The following is a 19,326-nucleotide window of genomic DNA, read 5'->3' on the forward strand; positions in this document are numbered from 1 at the left end:
GTTTCTGAAATTTATAATTTTTTTTTCAAAATATCCTTATTGTTTGTAAGAAGTTCCTACCAAGAAGTAATTTCAATGCATATGATTAAATAGGACAGTTTAAGAAAATCAACATAGATTTGTTACAAATGACTAATTTAACTAATTTTTTTTTAGTATTTTTAAATTAGTTAGCTAACTTTTATGTTAAAGATAACTAAGTTCTTTTGGTAATTCAAAAAATAGAAGTAAAAGGATACATTTGTTACCACGAACAACATTCGTCAGTCAAACAAGTTAGGTGGATTTGGGAAGACAATGGATTTTTTTTTTTTTGGGCGATGAGATAGAGGATTTTAATAAGGCATTATTAGCTAAGAATATATGGAGATTTGTTTTGGATGGGAAGTGGTGTTTCCAGGATGAGTACTGTGTAAGGACCTGTCCTTGTGAGGAAAACAACAACTAGAAACAACTCCTAATACTCCGTAGGTTGAGAAGCAAATGGAGGAATCCACCCAAGGTATTGAGCAGAAGTTTCATTTTTCTCATGAAGAGTCTTGTACTTTTGAAGCATCGAGCCATTTGATGTTATCAAAGGGTTAGGTTTAGCCTTAAAAGCCAAAATATTTGCCTTTGAAAGATGAGCGGCCCGTTATTAGGACAAAGGGATACACACTAGAGGTGGTAATATAGGCCAACTCCCGTGACAGATTAGGGTTAGGCGGTGCGGGCTAAAAAGGTTCCTTGTAACGGTGGGTTGGTTTTTAGCTAACCCTAACTCGTTATGGTGGGTTGATGAGTTGGCCAGCCAACTATTCTTTTCTTTCTTTTTTTTTTAATTTTTAATTTTTAAAATATTTTTTCTTATATGATATAAAAAATATAATGAAATTTTTATCTTTTCTTTAAGTACTTGATTAAAAATACCAAATAAATAAATGATATAGGTATTTTTTAAAATTTTTTAGATAGAATATACAATATAATAATATACATATAATATACATATAATGATTAATAAAATTTAAAAAATACAAAAAAATGGGGGTTAACCTGCGGGTTGGCAGGTTAACCCGTGACGGGTTGTGGGTTAGATGGTACGGGTTGAAAAGCGTTGTTTACTGACGGGTTGACTTTTAGCCAACCATAATATGTTATTTTTGGTGGGTTGGTGGGTTGAACCCATGAGTTTAACCTATTTTATCAGCTCTAATACCCACAGCCTCTTCTATGAAAAGAGAAGTGCGAGAACTAATTGTTGACTTTGATAAACTCCATTCTATTAAAATAGAAATAAGCCTCTTCACGGAAAAAAAAAAAAAAAGGGCCAAGAAAGAGAGAAGAGAAAATTGCAAATAAAGACCTCCAAATATGTAAAATTATGATTTGGGACCCTTAATTTAGAAAATAGCAAATAAAGACCCGATCTCACTTTTTGCAAATATAAAATTGTGGTAAAATATTTGAAATACCTCTCAGTCAAATGACAAGTTAACTATGAGAAATAGCAAGTTCACTTTAACGAATGACAACTTTAGTAGACCAAATCACAACTTGGTTAAGGATATGCCAAATGACAAGTTGACTATGGGAAATGACAAGTTCGCTTTAACGAATGATAACTTCAATAGACCAAATCACAATTTGGCTGAAGGGCATTTCAGAAATTTTACTCACATTTTATATTTGCAAAAGCAGGATTGAGTCCTTATTTGCTATTTTCCAAATTTAGGATCTCAAATTATAATTTTACATGTTTGGGGTCTTTATTTACAATTTCCCAGGAAAGAAATTAGCCCAATAGTCAAGTCGATATACTATACAAAGTACAAACATAAAATATTACTTGTTGCCGTAAATTTAATATTTACTAAATTATTTATACAGACAGATAACTTTTTGATCCGTTTCTTTGAGGTCTTTCAAATTTAAAATACTACTTCCTATACTTAACAAGATAGTTAATTGGAATTGTATTTGATCTTAAATATAAAATCTTAATCCACTTTATCTCTCATATTTTTTCAAAATTCTCTATTGATTACAAGGGTTCCCATTAAGGGATAGTTCCAATCATCTAATGCATATATGATTGAAAATGATATTTTAGGAAGATCAACACATATTTATAACAAATAACTAATTTAACTAATTTTTTTAATATTTCCAAACTAGTTATGTAACTTTTATATTAAAGACAGGAGGTAATAGATTTTTTTGGCTAGTAAATTTAAAATAGAATGTAAATAGCTGGGATATCATGCATATTTAACATCAAGCGTGTCTTCTGATTTTTTTTGTTTGACCGGAGTGTTTTCTGATATTTTAAATCAATGAAACACCCTTGCTTGCAAATGTTACGTGGATGAAGCTTAATTTTAACATTAATCAATTAATGCATGAGTCAGAGATTGATTACCTCACGAATAACACAAGTCAACTTGCATATGCAAAGTAAATTTAGACTTGTAGTACTACCTCCTGTCCTTAATATAAGACCCTATTTGACTTTTATTTTGGTCTTAAATATAAGACCCCAATCCACTTTGTCTCTCATATTTATACATTTTTTTCCCCAAAATAACCCTTCTAACAATGATAGTTCTAATCAATACACCTGATTAGTAAGGATATTTTAAGAAAGACAACACCTATTTAGGACAAATAACTAACTCAACTTACTTTCTTAATATCTTTAAATTAGTCAACTGGTTCTTATAATTAGGACCGAAGGTAGTATGTTTTATTTATAAGTCATTTGCAACATGTTTCACATAGACCAAGAAAAACCTTAAACTTCATTAACTCTTATTTAAAATTCAATAATTTTTCACCTTTATTCCTATTTAATATACATTATACCTTATTTAAATAAAATCAACACAATAATAAATAAAGGGTAAAATTGTGCATCCATACAAAATTTCTCTCAATACCCTATAAATAGGACAAAAAATATTTTCTCTCTTTACATATAAATAGGACCAAAGGAGTATATATATAAAATCTAATTTAGTCATATAAAACAATTTTATATATCATCATTTATTGCTTCATCAGAACAAAAAGAAAAGGCTGCAGAATAGAGAAATATCACAAATTGCCATTTTAATCTCTATTTCATTTGAAGAGGCATCTAACTTTAATAAATTAATATGTTGTTTTCCCTTTTCACGATAAAAAGTTGTTCTAGAAAGGTAAATACTACTAATTAATGCCTTTTGATAATCGTTAAAACATACAAATTGAAAGACAACACAACCAATCCGAACTAATGACATTGCTTTCATATATGATTAGTAATTAGTAATTATTTTATAATCAACACATAAATATTTTTTCTTTTGACAAATAAGGGATTTATTAATATAATATGACGGACTACTTCATGGTCTAAAGAGTACAGAAATATACAAATTAAGTACATGCTAAAAAATTGATGAGTGTAACTTTAAATTAAATTTTTGGTAACAAATATAAATATGAATATAAATCAAAATTAAAACACAAGGCAGATTATATTCAAATGGTTTAATTAGTAACCATCAAAATGGTATTAAATTATTCTTCTAAATTATCTCCTTAAACTAATACTCTCCGGTCCTAATTATAAGACCCATTGATTTATTTGAGGAGATTAAGGAAGTAAGTTAAGTTGGTTATTTATAATAAATAAGTGTTGTTATTCCTAAAATATCCTTACTAATTAAGTATATTGGCTAAAACTATCATTATTAGAAGGATTATCTTGGAAAAAAATGCATAAATATAAGAGAGAAAATGGATTGGGTCTTATAATTAGGACCAAATAAAAAGTCAAATTGGGTCTTATAATAAGGACCGGAGGAGTACTAAAATTTCACAACTTACCTCTACTGTTTTTTATTTTGGGGTTAGAAAAGGGTCAACGTGCATGCATCTGTTAATATGATCATTTTAAATGACAATACTTTTAAAGACAAAAGTGAGAAAATTGAATTGAAACGGCCCGAGCTGTTTAAATTTGTTGTAGACGATCCTGTGCTACAGCTCTCATAACAACAGACAGATCAAAATCATTAAAAAGACCTTATATCTCATTTTACTAGGACCATGTTTATTGGTTTTACAACATAAACTTGGGTTACATTGGCCTCTCCTAAACTTTTTAGTTCATGTGAAAAAACAAATTCAAAATAATCATGTCCAGCATTAAGATGTGTGTAACTCTAGGAAATATACGAGTACCAAACAACCATGCATGTTTAGTTCAACACACCCAATAAAACACATATACCATTGATGTGGCCTCGATTTTATCTTATGATCTTTGATTAAATCGTCAATTTTACTATAAATACACACACTCACATCATTTATTATATATGTGCGCGCGCGCGCGAGTGTATATATATGTACATTTTCTTTCTTGTAGTTCTTGTGGTTGTTGTCTGTTAGATTGGAGGAAGGTGGATGGAGTCCATATCCAGTTCAGCATCCCTCACAACGCCTATATTCCAATGCTTTGATCCTTCTAACGGCTATAATTCGTCGCTTTCTAGCCCCAGGCATTTCTATTACTCTTCCACCTCTCCAAAATTCCATTCCTCCGCCGCCACCTCCACGGTGGATTCCGCCTCTCTCCTCCCCAAGATCGTGACCGGAGATGCTGGCTACGTCTTCGAAGATGTTCCTCACCTATCTGATTACATCCCTCACCTCCCCGTATCGCCCCCTCCATCTCTTTCCACTTGCATTCGCCAGAATCATCAGTGTTTTAGTTATACGTACATATTTTTTTATTAATCAGCGTATACTGATTACATTGTTCTTGCTTGGCAATCTTCATGCAGACTTATCCTGACCCGTTACAAGATATTCCTTCTTATTCAGCTGTAAAGTAAGTTATACTCTTCCCTCTTCATTTCAATTCAGAGTTTGAAAATCTAGTATTATCGAATGAAGCCATGTTTTCTTTTTTCTTTCTTTCTTTTTTTTTTTTTTCGCATGAGAAGGTGATAATTTCGAGCTAAAATGTATTTAGTGGGTAAGATCACAAATATTGGCTGCTTTGAAAGTTTAGGAAGCAATCAAAATGAAAAGAAAGAATAGGACAAAGTTTTTATGTTAATATCCCTCGTTAACATTTCCAAGTTGAAATTTACTAATGAGGATTGCAGTCTAATGGCATAATTTTTTGTTTTTTTTAATAAGCTGAGAGGTTGCAGGTTTGATGCTGTTTATAAACTCAGGCCGTCAATATCTGTCACTCCAAATTAAAAGAAACAAATATCTAAGTTAAATTTCCAAATTCATATCCGTTAAACGTATGCTAGGAAATATCCGTGTGATCAGTTTGATGACGGAGCTTAATTTGCAGGCAGCATTTTGTAAATGAGGAAGACACTGTTGCGGAACAGGCAAGTAATTTTGCGTTGATTCACCAGGCTATTAAGCTTTTAAATAATAATAATAATAATAATAATAATAATAATATAGACTGAAGCAGGAAAAACATAGAATGTGGCTTCTTTTTTTTTGTCTTTTCGTTTTTTTGGTGAATTTCGCTGCCTTTTGTATTATATATAGATAATTGCACAGAAGAACAGTCCAAGAGGGGTTCACTTTCGGCGAGCTGGACCTAGTCAGAAGGTTTGCTAACAATTCAGATATACTCTTCCGGTCTTTAATATAGGACCTAATTGTTGAGTTGGTTTTGGTCCTAAATATAAGATCTATTTATCATATTTATCAATTTTCTCTAAATTACCTTTATGGATACTCTCTCAACTATAGAAGAGGGAGATGGGGTATGAATAGTGTTTTAGGAAAAACGTGTCACTTTTATAATTAAACTTAATCTAATCAAATTAGTTAAATGGGTCTTATATTAAGGACCGGGGGAGTATTATTATTGAATAGTTTAAAGTGAGCTTGTTGTTAAGAACAATAAGTAAAATTTAAATGGGGATACAATGACAAAGTTACGGGATGTTTGGCAGGTTTGCTTTCAATCAGAGGAAACATATGCTTGTGTGGTGACATGTGGAGGCCTGTGTCCCGGTCTCAACACAGTCGTCAGAGAAATAGTCTGCGGCTTATACGACATGTATGGGGTCCACAAAGTTGTCGGAATAGAAGTAAGATTTTCATATTTATTACACGTAACTAACTTAATAAATTTCGTTAATCTACTCAAATTAGTCATGGGTAATAGAATTTTCAAGAATTAATTAATGCTCTAGAATGTTTTATTTCATCTGGAAAATGCAGGGAGGATACAGAGGATTTTATTCTCGAAACATGATTCCATTAACCCCAAAGGTTGTGAACAACATACACAAACGTGGGGGAACCATCCTAGGCACTTCTCGTGGAGGCAACGATACCTCAAGATTGTTGACAGCATTCAGGATCGGGGGATTAATCAGGTTTATCTCTGTCATCTCTTTTTCAAGAAAACTGCCAAAAAAATAGTGTAATACAATGCACAAGGTTCCAAACTTCCCACCAGATTAGAGGTCTGAAGAGGGATAAATGTACACAGTTTGTTTTCAAAATTTGAACTTGTGACCTCTAGATTACATGGCAGTAACTTTGCTGTTGCTCTGAGGCTTACCCTCCTTTTTTCAAGAAAATTGCAATCACACAAACTTGTATACTAATGCAGCCTCCCTCAGGTTTACATCATTGGAGGGATGGGACTCAGAAAGGGGCTGCTCTGATATTTGAGGTAATGAATAAGACTTCACTTGATTTGTTTTGAAATAAACATGTTACATAGATTTGGTATTTACACAGGAAATAAGACGACGTGGCCTGAAAATTGCAGTGGTGGGAATCCCAAAAACCATTGATAATGATATCCCGGTAAGCATGCTTCAATTATGTGAATCACAGAACAAAGCTATATATTTTGGTGTGGCATATGATAATGTTTATATATGGGTATGTTAATTACTATGTAAGGTTATAGACAAGTCATTTGGTTTTGATACTGCTGTTGAGGAGGCACAACGAGCTATTAATGCTGCTCATGTGGAAGCAGAAAGCATTGAGAATGGCATTGGTGTTGTCAAGTTAATGGGACGTTACAGCGGTATATATGTACACATATATATGCTTCATTCATTCCTATGGATATACTCATATATTAACAAGTTTATCTCTCACACTAAATTGATCTAACTATAGTAATTTGTGATTGTGCAGGATTTATAGCGATGAATGCTACTCTTGCAAGCAGAGATGTGGACTGTTGTTTGATTCCAGAGTCGCCATTTTTCCTGGAGGGTCCTGGAGGACTGTTTGATTTCATAGAGAAAAGGCTCAAAGAAAATGGTCACATGGTTATAGTAGTTGCCGAAGGTGCAGGCCAAGACCTAATTTCTCAGAGTCTATCTACAATGAACCAGCAGGATGCCTCTGGAAACAGGCTGCTCCAAGATGTCGGTCTCTGGTTATCTCAGAAAATTAAGGTACATTCTCTCAAATCATACTCCCAAAGTTGTTGTAGTACAGGATATTAAGTCACATATTGAGTAGTATGAGATGCTCAATGAGGTATTTAATTTAAATAGATTGGTTTTTTGACCTCAACAATTAGCTTTTAGGGTAGGATTCTCGATACCCATGAGCAGCATCATATAGTAAACAGTACACAATGTTAGTTAATGCAATCTCTTGTTGTGTTTTTAGGATCACTTCAAGAAAAGTCAAAAAATGGCAATGACTCTGAAGTACATTGGTGAGCTCTATACAAACAATTAGTGGCAAGTGACTATTTTGTATAAACAATGTTCTAACAAGTCAATTTGGCAGATCCAACATACATGATCCGTGCTGTTCCAAGCAACGCATCTGATAATATATACTGTACCCTCCTTGCTCACAGTGCCGTTCATGGCGCAATGGCAGGATACACAGGCTTCACAGTCGGCCCCCTTCATGGTAGACATGCTTATATTCCATTCCATGTAAGTTCTTTTTCACAATTCAAATTAATATTTTATATCATGCTCAAGATCATCCTTTGGATTTTGCTCAAAACTGAATTTCTTACTTGGATTTTACTGCCTCCGGTTCTTAATATAAGATCTAGTTAACTAATTTGAGTACATTAAGAAAATTAATTAAGTTAGTTATTTCTAATAAATAGGTATTATATTTCCTAAAATACCCTTGATAATAATGTGTATTAGTTAAAACTACCATTTGATGAAATATTAAACATATGAAATTATTACAAGGATTATCTTGCAAAAAAAAAAAAGAATAGATTAGGCTCTCATATTTATGACCAAATTGAAAATCAAACTAGCTTTTATATTAAGGATTGGATGTAGTATATTGGTATTTCAATTTCATAGGAAGTTTTATTTATATGTTGTGTTTGGCTATTTGCAGAGGATAATCAAAGGACAAAAGAGGGTTGTGATAACCGACCGGATGTGGGCAAGGCTACTATCCTCTACCAACCAACCAAGCTTCATAAAACCTTGCAGCATCAATGGGGAAATAGAAAAAGGAACAGAAAAACAAGCACCAAATGGGAAGAATCATGTAGAAATCATTGCGGCTAAATCTGCTGAATAGCAGTTTTTTTTTTTTTTTTTGTGTGGTGATAATAGCAATTATTTATGTTTCATTTTTCACAACCGACCGGATGTGGGCAAGGCTACCATCCTCTACCAACCAACCAAGCTTCATAAAACCTTGCAGCATCAATGTGGAAATAGAAAAAGGAACAGAAAAACAAATACCAAATGGGAAGAACCACTCAGAAATCACTGCGGCTAAACCTGCTGAATAGCAGTTCTTTTTTTTCTCCCCCCCCGTGATAATAGCAGTTATTTGTGTTTCATTTTTGCAACAGTATTTAAGAAGTGGAAGTTTTGTAAGGAAGAACCATACAAAAATCCCTGTTTATCGTTGGTACGTATCTTTTGAAAATTTGCATGCTTTCAAAAATCATATACTAGTAGATTATTATATATAACAAACTATAGAGTATTATACACACAAATATATTGCATTCCACTGACAACTAGTCTTGCATGTGAGGGTTTGCAAGTGACTAACTATAGGAATGAGTATGGGTGCTCATTACTTTTGATAAGCATCCAAACTCGTTGGCTAAACTTGAAAAAAAAAAATCCAAACTCATCAGATGTAAAAGGTTCAGATTTTATTTTTTTTAATAATTATTTTAATGTATATAGAATTTAAAAACAGACATTCTTATGTCTAATAATGTTAATCAACAGTCATTGGACTTGGTGAGCGAGTTTTCGACCGTTTCACTCCGTGTGTGCTTGAATTCGAATTCGTATGAATGTAGAAAATATACTTGGGAAAACCATTCTCAGCTGGACTTGACAATGCACGTATCTGATCCAGTCAAATAAACATATCAGAAAATGTCTAGTAATAAATCACATCAATCTGCAGAGACAGCCCCAGAGTTTGCGATTAATAAAAAGAAAAATACTAAGCAGAGTAAAACATTTAATGATGACGAATGATAATAGAGGAAGAATGCCTTTGAGGACGGCGGAATATTTGATGAATGTTCAAATTTGTTTTAGCAAAGCTAGGAGTATACTCATCTGTTCCACCAGCAAGGAGCCATGGCTGGAAAAGTGGAATTATTCGACGCAAATTTGTTGATGTTCGCATTCTCTTTGAAACTCTCTCAAATAAGACATCATTATCTTGATTACTTTTTTTGCGGAAGCAAAATCTCTCAATTTTTAATGCTGAGTTAGATTAGTAATAATTTACGCAATTTTATTGGCATCTCAAATCTTCGAATTGATTAATTACTATATTAATTAAGAGATATGACGTGATTGGATACTGTGTTTTATTACTTTTCATGTTTTGGAGGCAAATCCATAATTTTCATTATGAATAATGTGAAATTTTTGTTATGTTACGAAGACTGAAAATGGAAGATGAAGGAAAAAGGCAAAAGAGAGCAGATTCTTGTTCTTCTTTGTTAGTTACTGGTTCTGGTTCTCTTTCAGTTGCCCGAGATTAATTTTGATGGAGGTAAGCATTTGGATGAACTTTGATGGCTTGTCCGTGCTGTTCTACATATATCAATCCTCCCTTGAACGTCCTTCTAGTAATGTTTCTCAGCCTTCTTCAAGATCAAATTGTTCCGATTCTCTTGCTCCAACGGATATAAATGTTGATATATACAAATTCAGCTAATGCAATACTGACAATATCATCATAAGCAATTCACCTGCTCTGGAAATGAAATGGAGAAAACCATATAGTATCACCATCGTGGTACGTTATCTATATTTGGTGCATTATACAGAAATAATGATGTATTTACATCCATTTTCTTAGAAATTCTAAAGGACAATACAAGAAATCTTCAAAAAGCAATCAACTTTCCCAGCTACCAATTTCATTTCATTCTTGTTCTTTAAAAACAGTGTTAATAACCTCCTTCAGATTCTTGCAACCTACAATTTTCATCTTCCCAAAACCATCCGTTCCTAAAATTTTTACTGCTTCTTTCGGTACAACACACATTCTGTAACCCAATTTCGCCAGAGTGTTGACCCTTTTATCCAATCCAGGAACCTGAGCCAAAATAAACAAGATTTAGAAACGCCATCACCATACCAAGTTTTATAGTGATAATCTCAATCACATGGAAAAAGCGTTCATCACCAGATATAAAATGCAAAATTTTGAACATAAGGAGCTTTTCATATTATAATCAGCACGTCCCTTCAGACTAATGAGGCTAAGTCGAAACCCTTAAATATCACATAATAGCAAGTTAGCACCATCAATATGAACTCACCGTGCGGAGCTCCCCAGCAAGGCCAATTTCACCAATGAATGCTATGTCCCTGGGAAGAGGGAATTCCAAGAAACTGGAAAAAGGAAAAACAAGAGATGTTTACTAAATGCAATGAAGCCAAAGTTCATAGTACACTTAAAAAGAAGAAATTAAAGGAGGAAAAAAGTGTTGCTACAGCATTGTTTAATTTGTTATACATCTTACATTAAACACCACCTCCCGCAATCCTTACAGCATTAATCATTGTCATATAAACTAATTGAAATAAAAATTACGAGATCACATACCTGCTGCAAATTGCAGCCGCTATTGCCAGATCTCCAGCAGTCTCAGTCAGCTGAAATCCGCTAACAACATTTAAAAACACAGCCTGACAGTAGACAGGTAGGACAAGGTTACAAAATTAGAAGAACAAAAAAAAAAAAAACTATAACATATTATATTTTCCAATTTAAATAAGCACAACAGTTTATGGACTAATAATTTAAATAATAATGTTATAGACGTGTGTCTTGAAAGACAAGTGCTTTTAAACTAAATTTAGCAGGAAATATCCCGACAGACATGCACAATCAGGAACAAAATGTGACAGAAGTGAATGGTTTTTGAAGCACTAATGATCATCAATATCATTCCTCTTGAGCTCACCAAAATGGTTATATCAATGCTCTATAAATTCTGACAGCCAAGATGCAAAGCACATCCACCTCATTCTAACCGATAGAAATGCGCCATATTGGCTCTCAGATTACAAGTTCATTCAGTTGTTTTTGGTAAACAGTCACCCGGGCCTAGTCACTGCAACCCCTTTTATGAGGATGCACCCTTTATGCCGAAGTTACGGGGCTATTTTGCCAAGTTCTTTAGAGAGTTGTCTCACACCCCTAGGCGTTCTCTTCATTACTGACATAACAGCAGCACAGAAAACCCACTTGCAGGCCACTAATACAGAAAACAAGAAGCATGAAAGGGCAAACTAGATTTATATGTGAGCTCACATTTTCTTGAAGTCGAAGTCCAGCTTGCTTTATAAGTACCTACACGTTGCGAAATGGTTATATGATCAAAACAAATGAACAGATTTCAACGAAGATCTGAGTTTTAAATAAAAAAATGCACCAACCATTCAAATACTTAGTTGTATTCTACACTTCCATTTATTTTATAAGATAAAGAGTTGACCTCGTATTACAAAAGCAAATCATGAAACAAGAACTTACGGATATGATCATATCAGCTCTACTTTGTTGAATGCCATTAACATGCCTTGAGACTGTTGAGCCAGAAACACAAAGTGCCTGCAAAAAAACATTAGATATTGATCTCAATTGTCTACTCCAGAGAATGTTAAAGTTAGAAAAGCTAGAATTGTACCAACAAAAAAAAAGTTGGAAAAGTTAGAAAGGACACTGACAATATTATATAGTATACAGTAGATAAAAATAAGCAATTGAGGAGCTATAATTGGAGGTATCTAACATAGATAAGGAAGGGGAGAATCAGAAAATGTTAAAACACATAAAAAATAAGCAACATTCATCATTCATATCCAGAGATCGCAATTGATGTATTTACCAGCAATTATTAAATCAACAGTTGTATACGCATCATCATCAACGGTTGGAAAATATTCTCATATAAACACAACGGTGATCATGATAATGTTTCTCAAAAGAACATTGCTAATAATACAGGGAAACAATAATGGACTTGAGGGCTCACAAAATTTTGATCCATTTGAATGGCAAAAGATTACCTGAATTTCAATAAGGAAAGCTCGAGACCCATCCATTACGACAGCAATAGCTAACCCCGCTAAAAAATCTGAATCTAAGTATTGGTCACTTAAAAATATTTCACTGGCATTTGAAACAGCCCGGAGACCTGATTGTAACATCTCAAAGACTCCAAGCTGACCATATAGATCAGAGGAACAGATAAGACAATTTAAATCACATATTAGCAGTGAGAAAAATATAAGCCCATATTAAAAGATGACATAATAAAAAAGCAGATCATATGGCACATGTCATGACTCTGTTCTACGGTGGTGCACATTTACATCTCGTGCCATTGCTTGGATAGTGTCACAGGTAAAACTAAATGCAGATGTTGATCCTAACAAAGACGGATTTAGCTGTTACATGATAGGAACCAGCATAGATATAAGATAGAACAAATCAAGGAAACAAAAACAATATAGCACATTAATCATGAGGAAATCTCATTATACGTGCTTCAAGGCTAGACTTGAGGTTGAATAATCAGTGTTATTGTGTACCTCATCAGCAGATCCAAATCGATTTTTCACCACTCGAAGCATACGATGGGAAGAGTACTTCTCACCCTGGGAATTAAGATGAGTAATTAGCATAGAGAAAATTGAAATGAAATACATTGAACAACGTTACAAAAAGAACTTCTACATTATAGCTCAGGAAGGGGTGGGGGGGGGGGGAAAGTTGATACTCTACCAATATATACCAGGCGCTTCTATTTTTTAAGGAAAAAAACTGTCAGGAATCCGTGGAAAACTAGAAATCATGCCCTTATTGTTCCAACAATTTCATTATCTTCTCATGGTCGTGGCATGCTACAATGTATGCTAGGCGCAGGAATTATGCGACTCTACTCAGTCATTAGCCACGTGAAAGCTTTAAATATGCAAGAGCAACTGGTATATCCAAAAGGGAAGAAGGAACCCAAGAAACAATTATCAGCCAAGAAGTAAACAATACAATAAATGGCTTAACGCAGTCCACCAACTATACAAAAAGGGAACAAAACAAGATACCTACTTCCATATATAAAACAACATCGACAATGTGCTCCAAAACACGAGGTCCTGCTATATCTCCAGATTTTGTTACATGCCCAATCTGAAGTACAGAACAATTCAATAAGGAAAAGTGAAGAAAGGAATAAAAAAATTAATTATCATGAATGTGAAAAGTTTAAGGCCATTATTAATGTAAGTGTCAGAAATCCCTTTAGCTTAGGATTTCACCACAGATGCCCTGCTTCTCTCCCATAATAAATAGGAAAAATATTATGCTGCCATTTAAACAGTTCTGTGTTGGGCAAACATGGAAAGAAAATAAGAGTACTTTTTTCCCTTAAAGAAGCTGTTTTCTCTTTAGCAGCATCACCAGAAAGAAACTTCATATCAGAGCTTCTATGGCTAAATGGTCAAGGAATTTGTCTGTTAATGTCCATTGCATGCATACATACAGTAAGCATCGCCAACAACTTCAACCGACAGGGTATGTTAGAGATATAACAAAAACTAATGCAAGGCTTTTACTTATTAGATCACACACTAGGGTTGAAGTGGCCTTTGAAATACATATAGCTAAAAACATGATAATGCACATATACATACTACATTGACAAAATTCATCTATCGAAAAGGTATAATTCACAAATGAATGCAGATGAACGCTCACCAAAAAAACTGCAGTGTTAGTCTGCTTGGCATATCGCAGCAATGCTGAAGTACATTCCTTCACCTGTCACAGTATATTTAAAATGTCAAGTACCAGGGAACTGAATTTCCTTTCAGAGAAAAAGGTATAACTTTTGATAGCCTGGTAGAAGAAGAAATTAAACCTAGATTAAATTATCATGAATTGATAATTGCCTTCATATAACTGATTGACTCATAAGTTCTTTTTTCATTATGAACAAGTTATTTGACTTTAACATTTACAAAACAGATGTAAATTAATTAGGAGGAAAATTTAATTAATTAAATTAAATAATTAATTAATTATAGGGCATACCCCCCCACCTGTGAAATCCCTCCAGCACTTCCAATTATTCCTTTCAAATAGACAGTTTGTACTGAATCAACCACTACAGCTCGAGCAGAGAGATGCTGAGTTTTCTCCAATATGTCCTGATACCATCAAAAAAGAAAAAGAAGGAATAATCACGTAGATTCATACAGTCTGGTGAATTTCAGAGCTAATTGAAACAAACTGCATGATCCTACCATGATAATACAAAATTATGACAGTAATTCTTGCAAAGGAAGAAGAAGTAAATCAGGCACAGCAGTATCAGAAGAATAAAAAACTAGCCAAAAGAATCCAAGATAATGCACCTCAATATCAGTACTTGAGTATAAATATATTTCCGATTCAATCCCAAGACGATCTGCTCTGTGACCAATTTGCTCAATACTCTATCACAAAAGGAAACAAACTTGATAAAAGTGCAAGCCACAGGAAAACAACAACAGATTCTAAATAACAGTAATAATAGTAAATGCTAAGTGAAACTACACCAGTCAATTTCAAGGAAGGAGAAAAAAGTTTACAACAATAATTACTTTTGTCTACAATACAGAATAACAAGATTCCGGATGACTGGAGCAAACAGTCAACAATATTCATGAAGGCTTACCTATAATTTTGCATAGCTAAACTAAGTATAACCCCCCCCCCCAAACAAAAAAAAAACATAAAAAAAAAAAGGATTAGGTAGGCTGTGTCGTAGTTTAGAGAACATGTCCTGTTCCTGCTGCCCACTGTTTGTCCTAGGCCTTCATTTGTGTTTTGTGTGTTCAGAGCTCTCCATTTGTCCAAGTGGACATTCTATGCAACATAAATTATTCTTTATAATTTTAATTACTAATTTCATGAGCAAACGTGAGAAATATTCATAATATGTGTGAACTTAATATAAATGTAATTTTTGGCCAAAAAAATATAAATGTAATTTCATAAATTATTCATCCTCTCTCTAGAGGTATGCCATTCAATGATGAAAATGAGTTTAATGATGTCAAATTTGATGTAAACTAATTAGAGGCTCAAAAAGAGTACACCTCTTCACCAGATACATATACAACTGGAGCTGCTTCATCACTGTTGCACCCTTCTGCTATCATTGCAGCAATCTTTAATGTAGAAAAGAAAGGGGTTAATGAGCAGAGTCAGTGATGTCAAACCAACTTGCGGTACAAGAAAAAAGGTTGACTAGTCAAGAGGCAAAGCCAACATTCTGACTTGGAGATTGGGTTAAACATGACCCAAATATAAGACATACCTGCAACAGAAGAGTACTCTTCCCAACACCAGGATCACCACCAACTAAAATCAAAGAGCCTTCAAACCCAAAATTCTAGACAAAGTTAGCCAGTGATAGCTACGGTGATCATCAGTAATTCTACTGAGCAATTAAAAACTCTCAAACAAAAAGCTGCAGTGAAAGCAAAAGGTTTGCGTAAAGCAAACAATTTCATATGTAAAAAACTCAAATTAAGGGAAACATAAAGGAGCATGATATAGTTCTTACTTCTTACCAGAATATACATAACTAAATTTTGATTAAAATAGGAAAAACTAGGACCGGAGGACATGATGTTTAACACCTAGCTCTGGATTGCACATGAGCAATTTGGCTAAGTCCCATACCCAGAGTGGCAGAGTCATAGACCACCACTCATGACATACTCAAGAAGAAAGAAAAGTACGGAAAGAGTGGGAGTTGATGAAGACCATGGTTGGTTAAGTTTAACATAACAAATGGCAAAGTTACTGACAAGAAGTGCAAGATCTCATTGATTTTTGGAACTAGTGTTACTGTTTCTTCTTCTTTATTGTTGTCTTATTTTGTATCTGGTAATAAAGGTCTTTAATACAGGTATTACACCTGGAATTAGTGGGAGAATCATCTATTGCATGTCATGTAAACCACTTCATTAATTTATGTGTCTTTAAGATTCTTTCACTTATATTCCAAATAAAAACTCTACTCTCATTTACTCTTCAATCTAAGTCTCTGTGACAGAGACGCATGAGAAAGAACATAACATAATGATTTCAAAACTTAACACCACATCAGCATACATAAGTGAATTGGACTTGACCTGGTACAAGACCGCCTCCAAGCACTCTTGCAACTTCATTTCCAAAAGGACCAGAGCTGAAATCAAAGCACACCACACTTTCTTCAAGACTAGACGTACAGGCATTCATGCAGATGTGCACAAACATGCACAAGTCCTTCATATTGTAATCCAGACAATAACTATCTGTATAATGTGTTTATGAAGTATATAAAGTCTGTTCAGTGATGTAGACAAAAGCCAACCAGCACACCCTTAAAGTGTATATCTATAATCTATCTTTTAGGAACTATTTTCAAATGAAAACCATCACTTCTACTTCAGTAGAAATATGCCATCATGAAGCAATTTTATAAGTTACCTCATCAACAGAAGCTTCACATACGTTGAGGATAAATTTGAAAATGATATAGTAAAAGAAAATTGTATAGTTTAAATGACTGAAAGAAGTGAAACTATGAAAAGTAAATGATGATGATAGTTATAAAAATAGTAATATAGTATTAATAATAACACCATAATAATCGTAAAAATATAAAGCACTCAATAACGGCTCATCCATAATCAACTTAGGAACTAGCATAGTGAAAGAAAAACAAGCAAGATTTATAAATTAATTAACAATGAGGCCCTCTCAAAATTATCATCGCAATTCCAAATATTAAAGAAGGATTCAACAGAAATGTAGAATCCAACAGATTACTTTCCGAGTGTCAGATTCAAGAACAGAGGTCACTACATATGAGAGCACAAAACCAATATACTCCGTAATAACAATCTGAATTACTGACACCATGAAACCAGCAGCATGTAGATGAAAATAAATGGGTTCCTCTTACAGATTCAGTAAACTAATCTCTAGCTGACTTCAATGTTGAATAAGTGCGCTAAGGATGCAACTTTCGCCACCCCACCAAAAAAAAAAAAAAAAGGCCTAAGACGACTGTTTAAAACCACTCTTTCCACCAACTTAAGAGTTAACTTTGGTGAGGAACAAAAGCCATTCACTAATAAGCTTTGGCTCAAGGTCAAGTAGTAGAATCGTCTCCAAGATTGAAGTGCTTAAGTTTGAATCAAGTCCGATAAATAAACTAGAAATAAAAACCAGGCCACATAATTTTAAATCCCTAGATAGCCAACTGTCTAGTGCCCAAGCAGACGACAAATTTCAAAAGGAGAATAACATAAACTTACAAAGGAAATCTCCACTCTTGATGATTAACTCGACGGTTCACATCCGTCAATTTCAAAGGACGCAATTCACCTGCCTGATGAGGGAGCCACGACCCCATTACACTTTCTGAAACTGAAAATCCACTAACCTTACCAGAACCACTGAGTTTCGGTTCACGAAACTCTTTCATCGTGGAAGCACTATTACAGGAGCGGCAAAATCCGAACCATTGACCAGTCGTATACCCGCAATTGGAGCAAACCCATTGGGTTTTTCCTCTTTCCTTTTTCTTGATCCCAACTCTCCTTCGAATACCTCCATCCTGTTCGGTACCTTGAACTGAGCTCGCCTCGTTCGCGCTCCCATTTGCCCTTTGGCTACCAAAGTTTTCAACTTTATCCCCAGAGTCCACCTGATTCTTCTGCCCTTCGCTAGAGGCTTTAAACAAATGACCATGTCGCGACCAAGTTCTTCTTTCTTCGGAATGAGTTTTTAAACTGGTCTTCGGCTCTTCTGGAGTATCAATGCCAAAGCTCGAATCTATCTGATGACTGCTTGCGTAATGAGAATAACGAGAAAATCGAGAATTTGGAAAGGAACAAAAAGAAATGAGAGAGGGAGCTGAAAGACGTTTGATGTTGACGGGGTAAAGCAGGTGGTGCTTAGTGGTGAAGATAGTTCTGAGGACTCTCATGACAGAGCTTTGCATATGAAGTGAACTTTGTAAAGAATTTCTGTGAGGTTTACGAGGGAAACTACAAACAAATCATCGATTGAAAGATCAAATGTTTTCGGTTTTTGGCCATTCTGGAGACAGCAGAACTCTTGACTACCCGCGTGCCGATTTTCTCCAGATGAGCGCCAAAAGAACTCTAAAGCCACAAACCAAAATGAGTAATCTTTTGCCTTCGAAAGAACATTCCGTTTCCATGGGAATTATTATTATCGTTATTAATAAATCAGCTTGCTTATATTCGTTATATATAAAGTTCTGTTTAATAAAAGTTTTATCGGTTTGAAAATTTTATTTTGTAGTATTTCCATCCTGTATGATTAACATTTCAATGGGTCTCATTGGCCTCTCCTAAATTTTTTAGTTCATGTGGAAAAAGAAATTCAAAATAATCACGTAAACATCATCAAATGACCTGTATATTTAGTTTTTGACCTGACCTGTATATTTAGTTAAGCACACCCAATAGCACACACATATATACCATTGATGTGGCCTTGATTATCTCATGAGCTTTCGTTATCTCCTCAATTGTATTACACACACTCATATCATTCATCAGGGAGAGGAATGTCTCTGCCAAACCCTTTCTTCACTTCTTCTCCACTTAATATTTTTATTATTAGATCAAATTTCAATGACTAAGATTTATTTTATAAAAATATTATTAAAATATTAAATATTAAATAATAAAAAATATATAAATAAAGTTATACTGTTGAGTGTTAAAATTTGATATAAGTAGTTTAATGTGATAAATTTTTATTATATTTAAT

At 34.0% G+C, this 19,326-nt stretch overlaps 1 protein-coding gene and 1 pseudogene across 1 annotated transcript; one reads left to right on the forward strand and one right to left on the reverse strand.

The window, feature by feature from the left end:
- The first annotated feature begins 4,434 nt into the window (after positions 1-4,434).
- On the forward strand, positions 4,435-8,556 carry LOC114735442 (ATP-dependent 6-phosphofructokinase 6-like; annotated as a pseudogene).
- A 1,685-nt stretch (positions 8,557-10,241) lies between these two features.
- LOC114735423 (DNA repair protein RadA-like) lies at positions 10,242-18,685 on the reverse strand. Its single transcript, XM_028923118.1, has 15 exons — positions 17,838-18,685; positions 16,665-16,720; positions 15,842-15,900; positions 15,621-15,692; positions 14,895-14,975; positions 14,580-14,687; positions 14,236-14,298; positions 13,588-13,668; positions 13,071-13,136; positions 12,546-12,701; positions 12,010-12,087; positions 11,788-11,826; positions 11,077-11,159; positions 10,790-10,862; positions 10,242-10,563 (listed from the first exon to the last, which is right to left on the reverse strand). The coding sequence occupies exons 1-15, from the start codon at positions 18,524-18,526 to the stop codon at positions 10,390-10,392; spliced, it is 1,878 nt and encodes a 625-aa protein (XP_028778951.1). The 5' UTR covers positions 18,527-18,685; the 3' UTR covers positions 10,242-10,389.
- Positions 18,686-19,326: the final 641 nt, after the last annotated feature.

Source organism: Neltuma alba, unplaced genomic scaffold (genome assembly GCF_004799145.2).
Source record: "Neltuma alba isolate B1F8T4 unplaced genomic scaffold, ASM479914v2 tig00013207_pilon, whole genome shotgun sequence".
NCBI lineage: Eukaryota > Viridiplantae > Streptophyta > Magnoliopsida > Fabales > Fabaceae > Neltuma > Neltuma alba.